The sequence below is a fragment of the Pieris napi genome, chromosome 9, assembly GCF_905475465.1.
Source record: "Pieris napi chromosome 9, ilPieNapi1.2, whole genome shotgun sequence".
Classification (NCBI taxonomy): Eukaryota; Metazoa; Arthropoda; class Insecta; order Lepidoptera; family Pieridae; genus Pieris; species Pieris napi.
The window spans coordinates 5,002,887-5,026,476 of NC_062242.1; the positions used below are offsets into that span (position 1 = coordinate 5,002,887).

The 23,590-nt window shown below is 32.6% G+C and overlaps 4 protein-coding genes across 5 annotated transcripts; 2 read left to right on the forward strand and 2 right to left on the reverse strand.

Annotated features, from left to right (window-relative positions):
- Window positions 1-81: 81 nt before the first annotated feature.
- LOC125052405 (synaptojanin-1) lies at window positions 82-6,221 on the forward strand. Its single transcript, XM_047653228.1, has one exon. It carries the CDS (start codon window positions 516-518, stop codon window positions 3,792-3,794), a length of 3,279 nt encoding a protein of 1,092 aa, XP_047509184.1. The 5' UTR covers window positions 82-515; the 3' UTR covers window positions 3,795-6,221.
- A 1,428-nt stretch (window positions 6,222-7,649) lies between these two features.
- Window positions 7,650-9,038, reverse strand: LOC125052578. The gene is made up of 3 exons (XM_047653503.1): window positions 8,964-9,038; window positions 8,715-8,885; window positions 7,650-7,787 (listed from the first exon to the last, which is right to left on the reverse strand). Exons 1-3 carry the CDS (start codon window positions 9,036-9,038, stop codon window positions 7,650-7,652), a joined length of 384 nt encoding a protein of 127 aa, XP_047509459.1.
- A 786-nt stretch (window positions 9,039-9,824) lies between these two features.
- LOC125052470 (ubiquitin-60S ribosomal protein L40) lies at window positions 9,825-10,775 on the forward strand. Its single transcript, XM_047653345.1, has 3 exons — window positions 9,825-9,956; window positions 10,207-10,439; window positions 10,551-10,775. The coding sequence occupies exons 2-3, from the start codon at window positions 10,214-10,216 to the stop codon at window positions 10,712-10,714; spliced, it is 390 nt and encodes a 129-aa protein (XP_047509301.1). The 5' UTR covers window positions 9,825-9,956; window positions 10,207-10,213; the 3' UTR covers window positions 10,715-10,775.
- Window positions 10,776-12,053: 1,278 nt separating this feature from the next.
- LOC125052431 (WD repeat-containing and planar cell polarity effector protein fritz) lies at window positions 12,054-22,906 on the reverse strand. Of its 2 annotated transcripts, none has more exons than XM_047653278.1 (13): window positions 22,701-22,906; window positions 22,317-22,615; window positions 22,122-22,246; window positions 21,716-21,882; window positions 21,008-21,119; window positions 20,231-20,449; window positions 19,656-19,789; window positions 15,704-15,824; window positions 14,820-15,088; window positions 14,299-14,456; window positions 13,506-13,990; window positions 12,826-12,949; window positions 12,054-12,259 (listed from the first exon to the last, which is right to left on the reverse strand). In XM_047653278.1, exons 1-13 carry the CDS (start codon window positions 22,775-22,777, stop codon window positions 12,201-12,203), a joined length of 2,349 nt encoding a protein of 782 aa, XP_047509234.1. In that variant the 5' UTR covers window positions 22,778-22,906; the 3' UTR covers window positions 12,054-12,200. The 2 variants fall into 2 exon arrangements, with proteins under 2 accessions (XP_047509234.1, XP_047509235.1); XM_047653279.1 differs by having other exon boundaries at window positions 12,762-12,949.
- Window positions 22,907-23,590: the final 684 nt, after the last annotated feature.

The window sequence follows — 23,590 nt, forward strand, 5'->3', positions numbered from 1 at the left end:
CATTACTCATATCTATTTTCTATACTGTACTAAGTACTTTGGTATGGTCTTTGAAAATGTCAGTATGACATTATGTATTATTAGACATTGATTAGATTTCCATTTTGGTAAAAAATAAGAACGGTGGAAGTGAAAAAATAAGCATCGATATTTAATATTTATTAAAAAATCAATACCGACGTCTATATCTCAACGGAAGATATTAATATATTGGACAAATTAAAAATTATTCAAATCATAATGTATTTAGTTCAGTCTACAGCAAAATCATATCATTTATGATAAAATTTTCGATGTAGAATGTTATCTTTAGACTCTAAATTGAACCAAAATATACCGAATTAAAACATTGATATATCGATAATTTTCGACAGGCTTATCAAAAAATTAAAATTAGTTGAGTGAATTTGTCGACCAGTGATCGTTGTATTTGATTTTTGCAAAGTTTATTGAAAATCAATCAAGGGGGCGGATGGCTTTTTATCCATGAAGATAGAAACATAGTTTTATACATTATGGCTATGTCAAAAGGTTTTAAAGTGCTGGAGAAATCGGCACCACCGAATCCTTACAGTATTATTTTACAACATAGAAATAAAGATACAGCCTTATTATTTGAGTCTCAGGCTGTTGTTTCTTTATCGTCACAAGAAACTGATACTCTTCGTAAACAATATCATAAAATAGCTGATGCATATGGATGTCTAGGAGTGCTGCAATTAAATTCTGGAGAGACATGTATGCTCTACCTTGTTCTTGTGACAGGCTGTAGTTCTGTTGGTAAAGTGGGTGATACTGAGGTTTTTAAGATAACCCAATCTCAATTTCTGCCTTTATTTCACCAAACTCAAGGAGATGATAAGGTGGGAGAAGTTAGAAAACTCTTAAACTCTGGAACATTTTATTTCTCTTGGAATTCAGGAAAAAACAATGATAACCTCTTTGACCTGACTGTGTGTGCTCAGAGGAAGGGTAAAGGAGCAACTTCTGATAACAGATTCTTTTGGAATAGAACCTTATTTATTCATTTAATCAGGTACGGCATAGATTGTGATGACTGGCTTACCCGTGCAATGTGTGGTTCAGTGGAAATACGTACTATTTACGTTGGTCATCGCTTAGCCAGGGCTGTATTGATATCTCGACTAAGCTGTGAAAGAGCAGGGACAAGGTTTAATGTAAGAGGATGCAATGATGATGGTAATGTTGCCAATTTTGTAGAAACAGAACAAGCTATTTATGTAGATGACTCCGTTTCATCTTACATTCAAACAAGAGGATCTGTTCCTTTATTCTGGGAACAGCCAGGTATTCAAGTTGGATCACATAAAGTTAAAATGTCACGTGGATATGATGCTTCTACAAGTGCTTGTGAAAGGCATTTTTCTCAACTAAAACGAAATTATGGATCTATTTATGTTGTCAACTTACTAGGTTCTAGTATGATAGGTGGCTCAGAAGGTGAAGCAACTCTCAGCAATGCATTTCAACGGCACCTTAATGAATCTGCACATTGTGATATTGTACAGATAATATTTGACTACCATCAAGAGGTAAGAGCATCATCAATAGATTCAGCTTTAACTAAATTTAAAAAAATTGTGGAAATGCACTATGACAACATCAGCATATTTAGTGCCAGGAATGTTGATATTTACAATGTTCAAAAAGGTGTAATAAGAACTAATTGTCTAGATTGCTTGGACAGAACAAATTCTATCCAGACATTCATTGGTCTAGAAATGCTTGCAATACAACTGATGTTGTTACAATGTATTGATAAAAAGCAAAATGTTAACAGATTTGAAGAAGTGTTTAAACAAATGTGGATTAATAATGGAAATGAGATATCAAAAATCTATGCAGGAACGGGAGCTATTCAAGGAGGGTCAAAATTGATTGATGGGGCAAGATCAGCTGCTCGAACTATTCAAAACAATTTGCTTGATAATTCAAAACAAGAAGCAATTGATATTTTGTTGCTAGGTTCTACATTAAATTCAGAACTGTCTGATCGTACCCGAATTTTATTACCATCAAATATTTTGCATACATCTACTCCAGTATTACGAGAAATGTGTCGTAGAGCAAATGAGTTTACCCAGCCTACAAATATTCGTATCACTATAGGTACATATAATGTCAATGGTGGTAAACATTTTAGAAGCCTAGCTTACAAAGATGTCTCCCTGGCTGATTGGTTGTTAGACAGCCCAAATTCATCTTTGGTAAATACTGTCAATTTGAAAGATCATCCTTCTGATATCTTTGCAATAGGATTTGAAGAAATAGTTGACTTAAATGCTAGCAATATAATGGCTGCTAGTTCAGATAATGCTAAAGCATGGAGTGAAGAATTGGAAAAAGTATTGTGTAGAGATGCATCATACACCTTGCTTTCTAGTCATCAGTTGGTAGGTGTCTGCCTATTTGTTTTTGTCAGGAAAGATTTAGTTCCTCATATCAGAGATGTTGCATTAGATTCAGTGAAAACTGGATTAGGTGGAGCTACTGGGAATAAAGGTGCAGTAGCTATACGTCTAGTTATATATGGGACATCAATTTGCTTTGTTTGTGCTCATTTTGCAGCTGGTCAATCCCAAGTGAGTGAACGCAATGCAGATTACACAGAAATTACAAGAAAAGTAGCATTCCCAATGGGACGATCATTGTATTCACATGACTTTGTCTTTTGGTGTGGTGATTTTAATTACCGAATTGACCTAGATAAAGAAGAAACACGATTACTAGCCTCACAAAATAATATCCAAAGGTTATTAGAACAAGATCAACTTCTACGCCAGAAATCACAAGGATTGGTTTTTAAAAACTGTTTTGAAGGTGACATCACATTCCTTCCAACTTATAAATATGATTTGTTTAGTGATGACTTTGACACCAGTGAAAAATGTCGAGCACCTGCCTGGACTGATCGAGTTTTGTGGAGGAGTAAAAAATACACTGTTGATCCAGAAACAACATCTGAAGCAGCTGCAGGAAAATTACTACATTATGGCAGAGCTGAACTAAAACAAAGTGACCATAGACCTGTCATTGCTATTTTAGAAATAGAAGTTTTACAGGTTAGTAACACTAAGTGTATGGAAGTTTTTTATGAAGTTGTCAAAGATCTGGGTCCTCCTGATGCTTGTATCATTGTTCAACCAGTTGATGAAATTGAAGATTCTGAAGATTCTGTTTTTGATGATAATTTAATGTCAATAATATTGCAAGAATTAGCAACATATGGTGAAGTGACATTAGTTCGTTTTGTAGATGAGCACACTTTGAGCATTACATTTAGAGATGGCCAGAATGCTCTAGCGGCTGCTCAGAAAGGAACTATTTCCTCTTCAACAATACCTTTACATGTATCACTCAAATCTCCAAATTGGGTAGATATAGTAAAGTCTGAAGTGAGTCTCTGTACTAATAACACAATACCGTTATTTGGTGACATACCAGCTGAGCGACCACTTAGGTCTGCGCCACCGACACCACGACGTCAACAGCCAAGCCGGCCTCCTGCTCCATCGCCTACTCCGTTGGTGCCTTCTCGAGCGCCAGCACCAAGTCCAGCAAGACCACCCCGCCCAGCCCCAATTACGCCTGAATCAGTTGTGTCTCAGGCGTCTGTAAGCTCTCCACCAGCAGAGATGATGCCGCCTCCATCATGTGCGCCGCCACCTCCACCACCGAGCAACACCCCTCCGCTTCCAGGCCCCCCACCGCCTGTGCCCGCGAGACAGGGAGCTCCTCCCCCTCTCCCGGCTCGTCCACGACCGGTTACATAGAAATCATTATGGTAAGGAATCTCGACCTCATCAAATTTGCTTGTTTATTACATTATGTTGCCCTCAGAGAAAATTGGCTGTGATTATTTCAATGCATTTAAATATTATTACTAAACAACATCGAAAACATTTTAGTGTTGCTTTTTAATTTCTTAGTAAAATTAGGATGCTATATCTAATTACTATTAATAGCTATATTTACTCACAGCTACTAAAAGTTGTTTAAAAATGAACCAAATAGCAGTATTGATGTTAAAAACAATAATTAATTACACATTGCTTAAAGGCTATAATTGTTTGGTCTTAGTAATATTTATTAGTAGGTCAATATTATGTTAATGACTATAGTTGGGTGTATGTAATAATAAATTGTTAGTATTTATTAATAGACATTTAGTATAGATATTTGTGTTATCTAGATGCCTCTGCACCATTGTTTCGTAATAAAATAATGAAAAAAAATAAATAATGGTACCTTTAGTTTAGAAATTTTCCTGATTATTTTTAATATTTCAGATATACTGTTAAATCTATTATTTGATCTCTTTTTTATATTTGTTTTATACATAGGTACATATGTTTTATACATATACACCTTTATCATTTTTATTGAATTCAATATCTATGGCTCTCCAATTCATAAAATTGTACTTAACTATTAAAGTACTAGTAGTCCGGTCAATCTAGACATTAGAAGGTGCATAATATCCCAACAACCTGAAAAAAAGTATGAATACACTTTTTATAGATAATTTTATGATCTACAATTTTTGCCTGGGTACTTTTATGATAAAACTACGTTGTTTAAATCGCGAAAAACTCATTTTTTTACCTTTGACCTTGAGTAAAAAAAATTCCATACACTGATGGGGAACTTCACTATTTTATTTATAATTATGTTTTGGACAGTTTTACTGATTTTCAGCTTGTTGGGATTTTATGTACCTTCACTCTCATTTTTGGTCTAGATTGACCGGGCTACGGGTACTATCTTCAACATTAAGTTATATTTGATAATAATTAATTTTATTTTTAAATAATATATTTGTGATAATTTACATGATGAACAAGTAATTTTAGTTTAACCTTTTTTAATTAGTTTTTTTTATTTTTAAATAAATAAGTCTTGAGATTAGTGTGTTAAGTTTAATGTATAAAAATATATATTCAAGTATTTGAAATGTTAAAATATTTCCTTCAACTAAATTATTATTTAATGATGCTGCCTAGTACATCATTCAGATTATAAATCGTTAATTATCTATAAAAAATATGGGAAAGCTATTTATGGATATTGGTAAATTATATTTATATTTTGTAAGGCAACCATAGTCTCTTTCGTATAAGAAGGTCTTAAGAGTCATGCTATTCTTTTATTAACCCTACTCTTTATATAAATAAATCATAGTTCGTGACGCCTTCTAAAAGGCTGGACCGATTGTAACGATAACTTTCACTATTTTAAAATATATGAAACTACAAGCGGACCCCACGTTGTCCTGTACACGCGTCTTAAATGACATAAAAAAAACATCTAATTGTAAATCTACTTAAACACACACAAGAAATTACGTTATATTATATTCCTCTGATATATGTTTGGACCTTCTCTAATGAAAGGCTGTATATAAAAAAAACATTGTAATGTGAATAATCACCTATGAATTGCCGTACAATCAAGGCCAGTAGTAAAGTTCACTCGCAAATTGTTTAAAAAATGTAGATGTATCTTGCTAATTATTATTATGCATACTGTAATAAAATAGATGTTAATTGATGTGCAATCTGTAGGTTGTTTTTAAGCGCTCGCTGGAGTTTACTCTTCTAAAGGCCGATTTACATTATCTTAGTGTTTAGGAGAGTGCTTTAGTACAACTTGAAAGGCAAGTTCTTTAGCGTAGCGTTTACTAAAGCAAGTAGCGTTTACATGTTTCAACTAAAGTACTATCCTAAAGCACTCTCCTAAACACTAAGATAATGTAAATCGGCCTTAACGCGTTGATATCCTTTAATAACTAATAGTGCCCAAAATTCAAATCCGTACACTGTTTGCGTACTTTGTAATACATACACTATTACAAATTATCGAATTCAATAGATTAATTTCAGGCTACTACTAGGCCTACTATTTGAATTATTTCGTTATTTTTAAGAAACGTTTTATTAATTTGATATACATACATACGTTTTAACTAATTTAATTTGTTTTTGCATTATTATTCGGACACGATTAGATAAAAAAGGATATTAGCATTATATTTTTATTATTAAAGTAAACGCAATTTGAAGTTTACCATGTTTGTATGACATCTAGAACAGCGTAAGACTTCGATTTCACCTATGTAGCCAATAATATTATAAGCAATCAAATTACAAAATATACATATGTTACAGTCAGTGTGTTTAATAAATTGATTCTTATTGGAACAAATATTTTTATTTAACCTTTCGGTTCAATTTACAAGTATTTTAATTTCACATTTCACCGGGCAGGGATTCGTTGATTACCCTTGTATATCACGCGTAGTCTCGTTTCTCAATATCACTCTAAGGCCAAATTGCAGCTGGATGAAGCGAGGTTCAGTCAAAATTGTAAGATATGTCAAGAACGTAAACATTTACCGTTTTTTTTATTTAGGATGTATTGTTCTTACTAGACTATAGGCCCGACTCAAAAAACCGACAGAGAGCGTTCCAGTTGTAATATAGGGCAGAAAAAAATTAATCAGTGACGCTACAACGTTTTTAGGTCTAGGCCTCAGATTTCTGTATCTGTTTCATGGTCATTTGTTAATCTAATAGGCAAGCAGGTGATCAGTCTCCTGTGCCTGACACACGCCGTCGACTTTTTGGGTCTAAGATAAGCCGGTGCCCATATAGGTTATAACATTTGATATTAACAACTTGGGTATTGTCCTAAAATTTTAATTGACATAAATATGTCCTTTTAATGCCTTTATCAGTAGATATATTCATTACTTAATCTCACTGATGTCACTACCTACTTAATTTTATTTATAGTAGTAGTAGTAGTTGCATCATCAGTTGGATCACTGACAATCCTATTTTTATTTTGTCAAATTCATGGTAGCGCTGCTTACTGCTGCGAACAATGGATTTAAAAAAAATTTAGCATGTCAACAAGGTTCCATTAAAATCATCATCATCAACAAGGTTCCGCGTTTAGCTTGGTCATGGCTAACGTGACCAGCATCGTGTCCCTTTTTAGAATTACGATTCCGGTGTCCCTGAAATGAACTATGGGACGCAAAATTGTCCCGTTTTCAGAAACCGCGCGAAATTTTAGCAGACGTTCAATGTTAGCTTACAAGCAAAATATTCGTTTATCAAGCAACTAAATAGTCCATCAGATGTAAAGTGTAGAATTTTGTGTTTTTTTATTTTTATGTTTCCCATAGTTGTGGCGGTGATATTGAACAGCATTAAAAGTCTGACAAACGTAAACAAGCCGATCGCGCCCCGCCCCTTCGATGTTAAACTTTTTGAGTACATATTGAAAAATTCCTTCCTCCTTACCCTCAGATTCAGTCGAGATTTGACTTTGCGCCAATAATATATTGAAATACGGAAGTCTGTTGCCCCAAGTCTCGTCTCTGATTCTTACCCTCATATTATGATATACATATATATATTACTTGCATAGATAAGTTGTCTCTTGTCAGTATTAGAGTAGTGGTCATCTCCTTATTTTACTTGTTGCATTTATTGTTTCACTAATGTAAGAACCATAAAAATTAAATTAAAATCAATAATTGTTTAAATTTTTTATTGGATACTGATCCACATCACATAAATTATATAGATTAAACTACTTTCATTGTGTATTTAAATTATTCACTTTTTGGGTACAGCATGGATGTAGATAGTGTGAGCAATACCAACAAGACCAGCGGCACAGAGTAGTAATGTGAGTCTGTAGATAATTCCATCCATTGGACCACCCTTTAAGAAAACTGGGATGTCATCCTCTTTCTGTAATAAAAATTTTAGCACATTATACTTTAAACAGAAAATCTAAAATATTATATTCTAGGTAAGGGTGGCTCCAGTGCACCATAACAGGGGTTTCCTTTTAATTAATGTTTATTTTATTACTGTTTAGTTTTTTCATTGACTTTTTTTGTAATCATGCTTTTTATATAAATAGCATATTTACAAGAAAAGTCAATGAAAATTATTGAGATCTTACATTATGGCTAAAGGCAAAGTTCTACGACTTTGATTGTATAAACCCCACTGCCACTGCTTGTTCTGCTATTGCTATATAGAGGCCTAAAGCCATACTAATAAAAAAGGATAAGCCAGTAAAAATTTAAAAAAAAAACAGTAAAATAATGCTAACAAAGAAATAATATTAACTTTTTCTGATAGCTGATAGATAGAAAAGTAAATTAATTTGTTGTACTAATATTATAAAACTAAAGAGTTTGTTTATAAAATAATTATATTTTTTTATGAATAGCTTGTTATGAATATGACAATTTTAAGATAAGCAATATAATGTCAAAAAAGTCTATTTCAGAGATTTAGTACTAGCTACATCTTAAGTATATCAAATTCCAATATTTATTTACTATACGGGTCATACTTGGTGCTTAGTATTGACCCGGAGTCTTATGTAAACAGAGCAAATCAATGTTAATGCTTAATTATTTTATTAGTAATATAATGCATTTAAATTGACAGCCACACTATTATAGATGGGCTTTAAAAAAGGATTTATAATAATGTTAGTTGTCAACCAAATTCTATGTACTATCTATATAAATAAAGTGCAGATAAATGTTTTACTTGGAATAGTTTGTTTTGGGTTAATGACCACTCCTAGAATTTTAGTAAAATTATAAATTGGACTATAATATAACTCTTGTTTTTTGATTCTGCCATTTATTATATTACCTGGAAACGTTCTTGACGTTCACGGATTTTAGGAGACAATGGTGAGTAGGGCACGTTGGTACCAGGTACGAGACGTCTTGGCTGAGTGGAGCAAGACTCAGACACAGTCGACATATGGGCGGTATTGTATTGGATAGCCGGTGGGTCCACCCTTTGTAAAGCAATAGGAACCTTTAAACAAAATAGGAATTCACATTAGCAACTTTGATTTTCCTGGTTATGTAGCAAATTAAAATAAAATATAATTACCACTGGGAAAAGTGGACTCTGCAAGTTGGTGGCAGCAATAAGCCGACCGGACACTTTGTTAAGTTGATGATACATGTTTTTAGCACCACAAATTAACTTTGAATTCTAAAATTTTCTAGTAGACCTGTTACGAAACAAGTAGTAAAGTAGGCACTTTATCGAATATCGATAACGTTCAGAAATATTTCTATAATCTGTATGTAAAAAATAATACTGAATTTTTCGATTAGGGTTCATACTTTACACATATATTTTAATATCGTTTCATTTGAATATCTATTGTGATATTAAATGAGTATTTGTAATTTAAAAACTAAAAGAAAAGTTTAAGTTTTTGAACGAAAGCTCAGCACTTGAGCAGAGTGGGAAGTGGTAAGTGGTAACATTGGTTTTGTGATACCAACTTACTACTTTTTTTTTTTCTTTTTTTTATGGCTCTGGCACGATTTGTGCATTAGCCAGCGTCAAGTACAGGATTTTTAATAATTCGTACTTGTCTTTAGAAATTCGACCGTGTCCTCCATTTTACGGTTTAGGCACTCGCCCGGTACCGCACAACCCTCCCAAAGGCCGAGAACAAATTTAAATTAAATTAAAACTTGCCCTCGAACCGGGAATCGAACCCGGTACCCCTCACCTAGCTGCCACTTAATAAGACCGCTAGCCGCTAGGCTATGAGGCCCCTGAAAAACTTATTACTTAGCCATTACAAGACTACCTTTTATCGATACATTGGCCAAGTATCGGTTTATACTTGCATTTTATTACCACTAGAACCAAATATTTTAAAACAGCATCTTTGTGAATATCTCAATACTTCATTTTTTATGACAGCGGCTAATAAATATGAATATAAAGGTATAGTATCACCCAAAGTTTATGCTATAAAAGCATATGCAATGGAAATCAAATATTAAAAACTGGTCACCCAACCACCATGCTCAAAGTTTCTTTTATGCCAGTTTGACAGTTCATCGAGCACATTTTGAGGAGGTTAGTTACAAAATAAATGTAATTTATTTTAATTCAGTGATGAAATATTAAAGACAATATAATATTTTTGTAATAGATATAGTCATTAGCTAGATTCTTAATGTTTAAAAGTATTTAAGGCGCGTTCGAAATTCAAAACTGCGTGGCGTGTCACCGTCAAAGTTTTCATTTGTTTTTTGTTTCAAATAATTCATATTCATCATTGCGGGATAAAATTTTGCGTGAATTTCTATTTCTCCTATTTTTACAGCTGAAACATGCAGATCTTTGTGAAAACCCTAACGGGTAAGACCATCACCCTAGAGGTGGAGGCCTCCGACACTATCGAAAATGTGAAGGCCAAAATCCAGGATAAGGAGGGAATCCCACCTGACCAACAGCGTTTGATTTTCGCTGGTAAACAGCTCGAAGATGGTCGTACTCTTTCCGACTATAACATCCAGAAGGAATCTACACTGCACTTGGTGTTAAGGCTACGTGGAGGTTAGTTTTGACTTTTAAAATCATCTTCAACGCTTATTCTACTACAGTATCAAATTCCTCCTTAATATTTACTTCTGTGAATAACATGTGAATTTCTTGTTTTCATTTTAGGTACCATTGAGCCATCTCTCAGGATTTTGGCTATGAAGTACAATTGCGACAAAATGATTTGCCGCAAGTGTTACGCTAGACTCCACCCTCGTGCCACTAACTGCCGTAAGAAGAAGTGTGGTCACACTAACAACCTCCGCCCAAAGAAGAAGATCAAGGATTAATTTATTTTTCCCCTTATTACAAGTCTGGCTTACTCTGTAAATTAAATAATTAAAATGTCAATATAGTTGTTTTATTTAAACATCAAGTTACTTTAAGCTGTTCAGTATCTTCCCAAAAATGTGTATAAATAGTCTCTTATATCTAATCACTGCATTAAAACCTAGGGCTCTTAGGTTCCTCACTCAATAAATTTGGCTTACTTAACTATTATAACTTTAAATTGGATTTGAAGTGTGGTAAATAGATAAATTCTTTTCTATGTTGGGACACAAGAAATTCAAAGAGTGGTAATGATAGAATGTGGATTAAATGTAATGTTAATCTTAAGGGGACATAATTGTGCATGTACTGTTAATACTTTCATTCATGGTCTAAGATCCCGCTATACAACGACCTTCACCGAGATGCTTATTTATTGAAACTTATTTAATATGTCAATAAATATAATCCATATGGGTTGCCTAGCAAATTTCAGTCCAGAGTATTTTTAATTAATTTAAAAAAAATATATTTTTTTAAACATTTCACCGGTATGATTATTAGATAAATTCTATACCAATCGAAAGTATGAAGCCCATAGAATATGCAAAAGTTAGGTTGTTTTTAATCAATTAATTATTTATGTGTATATTTTTTTTGTGACACTAAAGTATATATACATCTTTAGTATAAAAGAAGGTTTTAGTGATACATATATAATACTACCCTGATTAAAAATATTGATTGAAAAAAGTTCAAAAAATTTACTACATGCAAATTATAAAAAAAAAAATTTTTTTAAATATTAATTAAACATACTCTGGACTGAAATTTGCTAGGCAACCCATATGGATTATATTTATTGACATATTAAATTAAATATAAAATAAGTTTCATTAAATAAGCATCTCGGTGAAGGTCGTTGTATAGCGGGATCTTATACTATCAGAAATAAGGTAAGGTCACTTGTGCCTACATATACAATTGTTGACAAATTCTGAATTTGGACAGCTCCATAGATGGTTGCATGAGATAAATTAGGACTTAAGCTTAGGGTTATTATCAATGTGTCCCTTTTTTTTTGGTTTTCTTCAGAAGAAGTAGGTCAAATTGAAATCAAGACTTCTTATAATTTATTATTAGGAAAATGTATTCATTACAAAGTTTTTACGTATATGAGAATAAAACAACAGAAAATTAATGTATTCGATTTATTAAAAAAATAAAGATCCATTTTATTTGGAAGCACTGAAAAATCTATAAATTATTACAAAATTATCAAAAAATGTAAACTATACAATGTATATAAATCATATTTAATAAAAGTTAATTAAATGTCTAATGAATAAGTCTTCTATCGTTTTTAAATAAAACGCTGTTGATTGAAATATCTAGTACCTTGTATCACAACCATGAAAATGTATTTTCAATATTACGCTTATATAAATAACTACAATAAGTTACGGACGGAAATATTTTATCAGTGCTAAGCCGCCTTTAGCTACCTTAAACCATACCAAAGTTATACACCTTGATTTTTGGTGGAATGGGCGGTTTTCCTCCATCTGAAAAAATATATGTAAATAAAACTTCAAAGTTTACTTGCATGTGATTTAAAAAATGCAAAATTGCATAGAAAACGTCATTGGCCACAAATTACCAAGACCGAAATACAAGGTGTACATGCAAAGTCAGTGTCGTTTACCCTAGGAATCATATTTTTATAAAATTTAATGTAAAGACAGATATTAAATGTATTAAAAAAATATACATTATTAACTATTATTGAAAATCCTTTCCTTAACCTAAGGGTTAACAAGGAAATTCGGAGACAAGTTTAAGCGCAAATTATGACAACTCTCAAATGATGGTAGAATTCTAAGACATTTAGTTTGCGCTTAGACAAATCTCAGAATCGGATCTTGCAATTTTTGTGTCAGCGCGTGTAGAAATAGCCCTAAAAACGATTCTAGTGTCACTATTTCGAATTGAGCCAACTAATTTTCAAGGAAGTGCCATCATTGCTATATCATTCCGTGCATACATAAAACGTGCAACCGTACTCACAAACAAATTAGTATCATGCATCATGCAATTAACATTCACACTTCGACGTAATCGAGTGTAGTACCGATCGGCGATCTGCGTTCGTTCGCGAACGATGTGTTCGGCGCGAATGCAGCGAGGTATTTATTTGGAGGACACAATGGTAGGCTATCTGCGAGTTCCCGCGCTACTTCCGATTGAGGTGGTTCCTAAAACGTTTTAACGAATTTTAGCCAATTTAATCTTTTAGAATATGTAAGGAAACAGAACCTTCGTAGAATTTGAGGTCGAGCAAAGCAAAATACAATAAAAGTACATAATTTTCTGCGAACTACGCGAAGCAAATAAGTACTACATTGTTCAGACTGCAGACACTATTTCACTTAACTGCCAAATTTCAACAACAACTTTTGGTTCTGTTTCAGCACAGATTCTATCAGATCTTAATATTTTTTATTAATCTATATACTATACTAGGATACGATTCCTTCTGTCGGAATAATAGACTACAAATTTAACTTTTTCAAGATCTTAATATTTAATGGCCACTTTTAAATTAAGAACTTTTTTGTTACTGCGTTTGGTATTTTTCTAATTAGGTTTCTATGGCCTTAGTTTTTTTAAACGCCGAGATCCGTGGAACTACTGGATGGGTAAATTTGGGTTTTGTTTTAAATACTGAGCTCTTATTAATTTTATTAACTTAATAAACTGATAACTTCATATAATTTAATTATTTAGGGATTAGTAACATAAAGGACTAACCGGCATAACAGCTATGGTAACTGTATCCGAGAATTTAACTTTATTCCTCTCCGGAGGTCGACTTGGATAAGTGGGTTTATCCGGTCTATATCTCTCATTAAAGTTCGCATTCCCGTGATATCTATATGCATTTGCATGACTAAAATGTGTCCTTTGAACCATATCAGTCGGTTTAATTATCCCTTCGCTTATTTTATTCAGAACGTTATCTACACTGTTCCATCGTATGTTTGGTTTACGATTTGATACGAATGTGTCATCTTTGACGTTTGTCGTCCATATAGTGTTGTCTCTTTCTAGGTATTGGTGTAAATTGGGACGTATACTGTTGGTTGAAGGTGGTTCGTTTGGTGCGATAGGGATGGGTATAGTTGGGAGGGACACGCGAGGTAATGGTGGAGGGTTTTTTCTCACTCCGGGAGAACTTTCTTCTGAATCCGAGCATGAATGAGAGCATTGAGAGCATGAATCTGAACATTCCGAATCTAAAAAAAAATATTTCTAATATGAATTTTTAAAGAAGAAAACAATGGAACAAATACTAGGTTGGTCAAACATAGCCATTGTACAGAAAAAATTAATAAGAAATAAAATGATATTAAAAAATAATTAACTGTTTTTTTTTGTTTTCCTTTGGTACTTTAAATTGATGAAAATACTAGCACATTAGCTATAACTTACCGAAACTATCTATTTTTTAAATTACCAATGAAAACAACCAAAAATAGATCGAAAGTTTTAAAAACATACAATTTAATTAAAAATCTACTTTATTTGAAGTCAATTTGAATACCTGTATTAGTGAGCGGGGCGTAGTGTGTGACACAAGCAGCAGCCTCTTGTGCTAAATGATGCTGTCTCACTCGCGTAGCAGCCCACTGCGCATCCGCGAACAGATCCCACGCTTCCAACTCTACGCCTAAACTCATCGCTTTTTCGATACGGCCACGCCTATTTAATATTTATATAAATTAAATATTTATCTTAAAAGCAGCATGACTTTGACCCAAAAAGTCGACCGCGGCGCTAGGCACAGACGGCTGATCACCTACTTGCCCATTACAAAAAAAACAAATGATCACGAGACATAAAAAAAAAAATCAGACCTAAAACGTATTAGCGCCTTATTTGTTTGTTTTTTGCATAAAATCTTTTAAAAATCAAACAAAATCTAGAAAAAAAAAATACAAAAACTTATCACGAAGACGGAGAAAAGTAAAAGTTAACACCATATCAATAACACTTAATCTTAATAAGAAAAAAATATTTTTTCTTAATACTAAAATTGAACTATTGACGGAAAACTTGACATACCGCAATAAGTGATGAAAGAATTTCCTAGCCAAATCGTGTACAGGAGGTGCATATCGACTAGCCGAGGCTGGCAAAGGCGAGGCTGGTGCCAAATACACACCCAGAGCACCCTGTATGGCGTTCTCAACATTAAGGTCAAAGGTATTTCTTCTAAGACAATTGACAACAATTTCACTGATGCCATTTAAACATTCGTCGCCTTCTTTTTCCCAGTCAAACGTTCTAAGTAGTTCTATTGCATTAGACGGACGGCCCATACGAAGCCATGCCTGGAAATAAATAAAATTTTAACGAAGGAAGTTTAAAGCAAGTATAGTTAAACATACACAAAATATTTTTTTAATGTATGTGTGTAAAAAATACAGAGAAATTAGTAAAAATATCATATGTACCACAAGGTACAATGTTAGGACTAGAAACTAAGGGCGAGATATAGGGCTAACTCTGCGTCTCCCTTACGTCAGAAATGTACTGGATTTTGGCAGATGGGTTTCTTAATATCACTCTAATAGTTATACTAAATCGTATATAAAGTTAATTAAAATATACTTAAACTTTGTGTATAGAAATAGAAAATAATAGTTAATTACAAGAATGGTAGAAAATAATGTTTAATATAATAATGTTACGTAGGCTTTATAATCGATAATAACTGTTTTTCTCTAATAAGAGAGAATCGACATACTTTAATCACGCAGAAAATAACTATCGAATAGATTGGGATTTCAGGTCGCTGCACTGCTGAATTACCTTTATTATTATGTTGACAACAGTTAATTAAAAAAATATATTGATATTAATAAAAGTATTAATTTTTGTGGATAAATGAAATCACATTTCTCACGCCGGTTCTCTGTCCAAACTCTACGCTCATACGCACTTACCGATAACAATCGTGGATGACATATCCGAAGCAGGGCAAGTGGACCACCGGAAAATGTAGTCAATATGATTGGTCCACTTCTAAATTTACGCGAACCGAGAATTTGAATCCGTCGCGTATCCCTGTAATATTACGAACTTTTATTCGATATATATCGAACTAGCCGTTTCGCGCCCGCTTTGCTGGACGAATTAAAATAAATTTTATGTTTCATTATTTTATTTTATTTCATATTTTTATTATTCTTCTTTTTAACTTCCCGCTAAGAAAATTGAAATATTTCGAAAATCGAGTTTTTAACAGATGTTGACGTTTAGAGGTTCTAGGAAGCCTCCCCGAATGTTTCGCATCGAATGGTGGTAGTTTCATGTCAATACGATCAGTGGTTTAGGCGTGATTGAGCCTCAAACGAAGACCATTTTCATTATATTATTGCACATAAATAACGGCAATTTACATCTAAGAATTAGTTAAATAATATTTGGGAGTGAGTACTAAACAAGTGACAGTTACAAAAATAAAATTTAGCTCGCTAAGCGCCTGAAGGGGGAATAGATTCAAAATGGAGCTTGGCTAAGTAAGATTTCGTCATAGGCGAATGCTACACGCTCGATATTTATCGTGATATTTATCTTGTATTTTTTTAGTATACTACACACTCGATACGAATCGCGTCAGTACGACGGTAAATTTCATTGAGTACACTCGTACGTTTCGTGTTACAATATGAGTCACAATATTAAGAAAGCTTGCGTTGCCATTATTATTATTATTATTGTCAGTATATGCTGATATATATCAATATCCAAGACTTTGAATTGTAAACATTTTCCGCTGCAGCACCAGATCGTTTCAAATCTGTTATTTTTAAATTATTTTCTGTAGGTGTCCCATATGGCCGATTTACACGTATTAAGTTGACTAAAAATTTACGAAATATTAACTTAATTTTAAGTAACTTAACCCGTGTAAACAGTGAATTTAGTAAGAAGTTGCACGTTAAAATTTAGTTGCAACTAAACAAGGTAGAATAGAATTTTGTCTATTTTTCGGTTAAGTTGGTGGGCGTGGCTAATCACTTGACACGTTTGGACAGGCAAAATTTAGTTAAATTTAAGTGAAAAGCATAAGCTGGCGGAGTCATTGCAAAGCTATGCTTTTGCTTTCGGCGCTGGAAGCTCAAAAACATATCCAAAACTATTTGTCCGATATGCGTATACAACAATTAATGAACAGTAGTAGAACCCCTTCCCCAATGAATAATAGTAGCCGTTTTACTCCTTCGCCTTCTTCAAATACGTATTACGTTGAGTCCCCAGAACCTTCACAATCATGTATTGGAGCATACAATACAGTAAATCCCCAATCAGGAAAAGAAAATCCTATAATATTTTGTTCTGTGGTCTTCCATCTTGAGCGAATAAATGAGTTTAACTAATTATTTAGTATTTTTACGTGTAAACGGTTACTTAAAATTAAGTCACTTGAAATTTAGTTAAGACTTGGCAACTTAATACGTGTAAATCAGCCTATACTTATAGGTAATGTTTCTAATACAAGTATGAATTCTCTATATTATTCCGCCTCCATATATGCGCGTCCTCTTCCATCGCTGGCAGAATAAATACTGACGCGATAAATATCGACCAGACACTAGACGCTCGATATTTATCGACGATAATCGATACGGATCGTGGATTTTTAGATTTCTAGAAATCCAGCGATCCGTATCACGATACGTGATACGCCTGTACTACACATCGTGACAGTGCTTCCAGATCCCAAAAGTAAAATTACAGTGTTGTCAGCTAAAAAATATCGTAGTTTCTTAAAACAATACAGCAGATTTCAAATTCGATTACAGTAAAATTACAGTAAAAGTTTGTTTAAAAATTAAAAGAAAAATAAGCTGCTGTATTAATTTATTTGTAAATACATATCATTGTAAGTTATTCTAAAATAATTTCCTCATGATTTTGATAAATTTTTGCATTCATCTTCAAAATCATTTCAATAGTGGGATTAAATTTGACGCAGTTTTCAGAATTTCGACGAATGGCTTGCTGAGCTAACATATTTTCTTTAATAGTATTTGTGATCAGACAGTTCCTCTGCTTGGTTTTTATATTATTAATTTCACTAAACTTGCGTTCGCACTCAGCATTTGAGTGAGGCAAAGATAATACTAGACGGTTAGTTTTTGCTAAGCGTTAGTTCTGATTCATTGGGGAATTCCCAGCACGTAAACTAATATGTAGGTAACAATCCTACTCTACATTGTCTATAGATAGAGGTCAGTGGTTCTGGGTTCTAGATTAGGTTGCAAATTTATATTTCGTATTTTGTAATACGTAAAACGTATTAAATTTGATTAATTTGATAATTTATATGAACGGAAATTAAATACAGTATTTTCATACACTGTATTTTATCATTACAGTATACAGTAGAAAAGTCTAAAATACAGTAAATCTACTGTAATTACAGTGAATCTGGAAGCGCTGCATCGTGATTCTGGATCACGATCCAAATATCACGATAAATATCGAGCGTGTAGCATTCGCCATATGGGAGTCAATAAATACTTCTTATGTCAAGTCACAGTCTCGTCTTGAGCGCTGTCATACATGTCATACTTACAGAGAAAATCGTTTCTACTGAAACTAGATTTATATATGATTGACGTTGCGATACGGACCTCAATTTTGAAAGTATAAATATATACTATGAGTAGGACAATAACATACTGTATTTAATTAATATTGTTTGCACAAAGGCGAGGAATCGATTTTACAATTGTGAAAAAAATTGTCAAGATAAAAAGTTTTTAAACATAGTAATAACATTGAAATAAAACTAAATAAAAGCGACGGGGTTTCTCACCTAAATATCTTTATAATCTATGAATTTTAGCATATGTAATGTTTTTCTGTATTTAACTAGACCCTTTATATTTTTCATACATATCCGAAAGGGTGTCTTCGACCAGTCTAACTATGGCGAATGCTACACGCTCGATATTTATCGTGATATTTGGATCGTGATCCAGAATCACGATGTGTAGTACAGGCGTATCACGTATCGTGATACGGATCGCTGGATTTCTAGAAATCTAAAAATCCACGATCCGTATCAGTTATCGTCGATAAATATCGAGCGTCTAGTCTCTGGTCGATATTTATCGCGTCACAATTAATTCTGTCAGCGATGGAAGAGGACGCGCATATTGAGTCGGCGCCCAGCGCACTTCAAACAAACGACCAAAAACACTTTTAATGAAAGAATTTATACTTGTATTAGAAACACTACCTGAGATATGGGACAGCTCAAATGCAAACATAATTAATAAAGTGAAAAGGGCGAATGCGTATGAGCAGCTGCTTCAAATTTTTAAGAAAATTAAACCAGGCGCGACAGCTAAAGACGTGATTGCCAAGATCAATTCATTAAAATCGAACTATAGAAAAGAATTAAAAAAAATAACAGATTCGAAGCGATCGGGTGCTGCAGCTGAAAATGTATACAATCCAAAGTCTTGGGTATTTCATATGCTGAAATTTTTGAATAAAAATGAAAAGCCGATTGATAGGGTAATTTGATTTAATAAATTCAGATGTGTATATTTTTCTCTATCTTGAAACCAATGTTTCGCCTATTTCTTTCGATTTATACGTTTTTTCAATGCTATCGCTAATATAATAGCAACGCAAGCTTTCTTAATATTGTTACTCATTATTATAACACGAAACGTACGAGTGTACTCAATGAAATTTACCGTCGTACTGACGCGATTCGTATCGAGTGTGTAGTATACTAAAAAAATACAAGATAAATATCACGATAAATATCGGCGGTAGCATTCGCCTATTGATTGGCCCAAAAAACCCAGTATCATAGTGAATGTAGCTGTCAAATTAAGGTGTCGCTACACATTTATGAATTACAATACTTACCGGAAATAAGAAGTCAGATCGAGGCATTTAGTATGATGGTGTAAAGCTGTTAAAGCTCTATCAAAACACTGCAATCGGCCATTTTCTTCACTCGCTATCACTAATTCGCCAGACCATCGTACATCTGTTGCAATCTGAAATTAATTATGTGAAAATATTATAAATAATGTTATAAAACATATAATAAACACATAAACATATTAAGTAAGTCTAAGAATCGGCTACTATCTTTCTTTCAAACCCCTAAGTGATAAGGGATGTCCACCCCAAAAAGTATTTTTTTATTAAAGGAAAAAAAATTGTTTTTATTTTTTATGATACAGCATTTGTATGTGTAAAATACATACAACCCTTAATTTTTACCCTTCTAAGATCAACCGATATTTTTTATTTGTTAATTAAAATCTTCCGTATTGAATTCACGTTTATATAGAGAAAAATTCACAGTAAAACCTAAAAAGTTTTCATAAAACCTCCTTGTTAATTTTTCAAATCGGTTGTAGTTTTGGAGCGGACAAACACACAATAAAATCTTTCCTCTTTATAATAGTGTAGATTTGAACAAAGAAACTTACAAATCCAGCTCTTATAGAATGTGTGAGTCCCGAAACATGATGAATAATGTGTAAAGAGCCGTCGATACTTGCGACTAAAAGTCGCAAATCGCATGGCGATCGTCGCGCGACTCGAACATGAGACGAAAGGGACACTTGAGTAACGTCTTGTAAATTTAGTTGGGACATTCTATCAGTCTTTGGTACATCATACCTTAGCCATAGGAGATTCACGCCACTCTAGAACAATTGCAATTATACGTTTATGTTACGTTTTTTATGTAAATTAATAAATATTTTAAATGTAAAAAAAATAAATGAAAACAAATTGTTCTCCAAATATGTATTAGATACAACCTAGATTTATGTTGTACATCAATTAACTATATATGATCCATATACAAAGTAAAGAGTACTAAAGTTTTTTCTAAATAACATCACTAAATGACTTTTTAATATTTCATAAAATTTGAATTTCTTTACTGATGGCCATTCAGTACTTGTTATTATTTACCGCTCTACAGAAGTTCATTGATACTAATGTGTGTCTCAGCTCTTAGATATATATTTGTAGCGAACATCTGGAACATCTAGATTTGGTAACCTAACTTTACTCTACCAATCAGATAAATTATAAGGATACAATCTCTAAAAGTATGAGTTTCTTAAATTATTTAGATATAATGGTTCAATTAAGGTTTAAAACTTCAATAAGACAATTGTTTCAGATTTTTTATCCAAAACAAATTCAACACTTTTTAATAATACCTGTTTAATCATACTGTTATAAAAATATACCTTTGGACAAGCAGATTGTTCAACAATATGTACAAAATGATGTTTCTGAGACAACTCAGCAATCAACACCTCACTCTCAACTTGGTGAAATGCAATCAGGGACACTTTCTGCCTGTAATGAGACAAATAATCATAATATTTCCAGTAGTTGCTGGAGTAAGTAGAATTATGAAAATGTACTCATAATAAATCAGATGCTAATTAAAGATTTAAGTTAGTGCCTGGTAGACAGTACCCGTGAGCCGTAACCCCAGTACTCTATCATAGGGATAGAAATTTTATAATTTATTTCTTTTAAAAGAATTTGGTAACAATACATTTCTAAGGTTTTTCAGATAATCTTTCAAATTAAAGAAGTAGTTTTATTTTGCTAATTCTTAATAATTGTAGGAGTCTATAATAGAACACTTCTAAGAGATTATCACTTTAAAGCAGTTTTATATTTAATTTACAGCCCATATATAAATGTACTTCCAAAAACATGAAGTCAGTTAAATATCTTAATATTAACACATATTCTTAAATTCAAAATACTAAGATGAAAAAACATTTTTCACATACATCATCAAAAAGAAAAACGATATTTATTTTACACAGTAGTATTAAAAAAAAAATAAGTGCAACTTAGTTAACAGCATGGCCTGCTGTCATCCTCTTTGCACATATTGCAGGTAAAGATGATGATGCATTAATAATATCAACTCTTACCCTTCAATGTAGTAAAGATGTAAGTTAGCATGATCTTCTAGTAATGGACTCCATGGAGCCGGATCAGCTACATTGTTACTCCATACCAGTACCCTTATACCAGTATTATATGTACACCAAGATACATTCCTCTCTATTTTACGATTTATTCCACCCAGCTCTAGACTCTGTAAATTACAATAAACATTTTAATGAATTGAAAAATATACAGTACTTACTTTTACTTAATGATGGAATAAGATAGAAATATTATTGACAATTTGGATACACTTAATAAAATAAAAAATAATAGCAAAATAACATTAAAAATAACAAGTTATACAAAAATATTTTAAAATTATGCCAAAAGCAGTAGGTATTACCAAAATTTTCTATAAAATTAGTTATATTAAAAATTATGTCTTACTTGAAGATATGGATCTCTATCAGATATACGACATGGCACATTATTATCATTTTTCTTTCCTAATACAATTAATGTTGCTATTTTCTCTGGGTGAATAAATAAGATGTGCGAAGGAGAAATAACAGCTGAAAATCATAAAAGTTTAATTTAGTTTAATGTAGATTGTAGTGTTTTTATTTAAGTAACATTACTTACCACTAGTAACATTGTTTCCCATCAGTTTTCCAATACAATATCTATCAAAGAGTACTTGAATTACATCAAGTGTGTCAGGTTTAATGGTAAGGTAGGCTAAGACTCCAGATGAAAACACTAACGTAATAATATAGTCACTATTCCACTCACAAGTTACGACTACATGATCTCGTACTTTGGATTCCAATTGTTTTATATGGTTTAATCTTGGTGGACGATGGTATGCACCACGGCCCTCGCAATATAACCGTTTAGCACAATCATAAACTGATTCTTCAAGTTTCTTTTTCGATTCATATCTGTAATAAAAAAATATAAATCAAGTTTATTTTATATTATTCCCAATCATCACCACTGAAAATTATAGAAATATTTTATGCTTACTTAAAACTTTTAAAGTCATTATTTTTTACTGTTACTGTGTCATCACACGTAAGAAACTTAAGATCGTAACTAAACATTTTAGAGACATAAATAGATTTAATTTTAATTACATTTTTAATACTTTGAACAATTTAAGTTTGTTTTCATAATAATTATTATTTTTAGAGCTTAAACAAATCACAAGTGTTGCCAACGATCAACTATGAAAGTGCCTAGCTTAAAAATAAGAGAAATCAGAATTTCAGAAATGCTACATTCCACTGATTTTCCTTGTAAAACTTCAAGATCCATATTTTATGTGTCGAGATTTGTATGATCTTTACCTAGCTAGATGGTAGAGTAAAGTTTTCCAAAAGTAACTCAAGTTAAAATAAAACATACTTAATATTTATTTTCAAAGTTTTAGTACTCAGAGGATTTTAAATCAACCAGTTAGGGATTAGGATAGTTTTAAAATGCTGATTGCTGAATGTCCCTAAATACAAATATCACTAAGGTAAAAGGTAAGTTTCTACATGGAAGGATGGCCACCCTGGGGAGATAATTAATTTTGACCGCTGACATATCAAATATTCCACTAGATCCGGCACAAGCGCTAAGTTGGCATTACTGCAAATAACAGAATAGTGAAACTTAAGAGCCGATCGGGTTATGGGTATATGGTATATATCCGATCCCGAAACGATTCGTCGACAATTTCGTGATCGGTTCATCTTTATACGATGGGAATGGTTGATAGACATTAGACACATAATAACATCAAATATGTATAATGGTTCGAACATAATTTTATACATGTTATAATACGTATCTTATTAGTAACGTTCAATTAAATTATTAAAAAATAAATAATAATAAATAAAAACCTTATTTATGACAAAAGGGTATAT

What these genes read in the sequence shown, in the direction of transcription:
- LOC125052405 (XM_047653228.1), top strand. Translation starts at nt 516, where the DNA reads ATGGCTATGTCAAAAGGTTTTAAAGTGCTGGAGAAATCGGCACCACCG.
- LOC125052578 (XM_047653503.1), bottom strand. Translation starts at nt 9,038, where the DNA reads ATGTATCATCAACTTAACAAAGTGTCCGGTCGGCTTATTGCTGCCACC. An exon ending in AGAGTCCACTTTTCCCAGTG is followed by an intron (nt 8,886 to 8,963) that starts GTAATTATATTT and finishes TTTTGTTTAAAG; the next exon opens with GTTCCTATTGCTTTACAAAG. An exon ending in AACGTCAAGAACGTTTCCAG is followed by an intron (nt 7,788 to 8,714) that starts GTAATATAATAA and finishes TTTTTATTACAG; the next exon opens with AAAGAGGATGACATCCCAGT.
- LOC125052470 (XM_047653345.1), top strand. Translation starts at nt 10,214, where the DNA reads ATGCAGATCTTTGTGAAAACCCTAACGGGTAAGACCATCACCCTAGAG. An exon ending in GGTGTTAAGGCTACGTGGAG is followed by an intron (nt 10,440 to 10,550) that starts GTTAGTTTTGAC and finishes TTTTCATTTTAG; the next exon opens with GTACCATTGAGCCATCTCTC.
- LOC125052431 (XM_047653278.1), bottom strand. Translation starts at nt 22,777, where the DNA reads ATGTTTAGTTACGATCTTAAGTTTCTTACGTGTGATGACACAGTAACA. An exon ending in TTCTTTCATCACTTATTGCG is followed by an intron (nt 14,457 to 14,819) that starts GTATGTCAAGTT and finishes AATATTAAATAG; the next exon opens with GCGTGGCCGTATCGAAAAAG. An exon ending in CGAACGCAGATCGCCGATCG is followed by an intron (nt 12,260 to 12,825) that starts GTACTACACTCG and finishes ATATTTTTTCAG; the next exon opens with ATGGAGGAAAACCGCCCATT.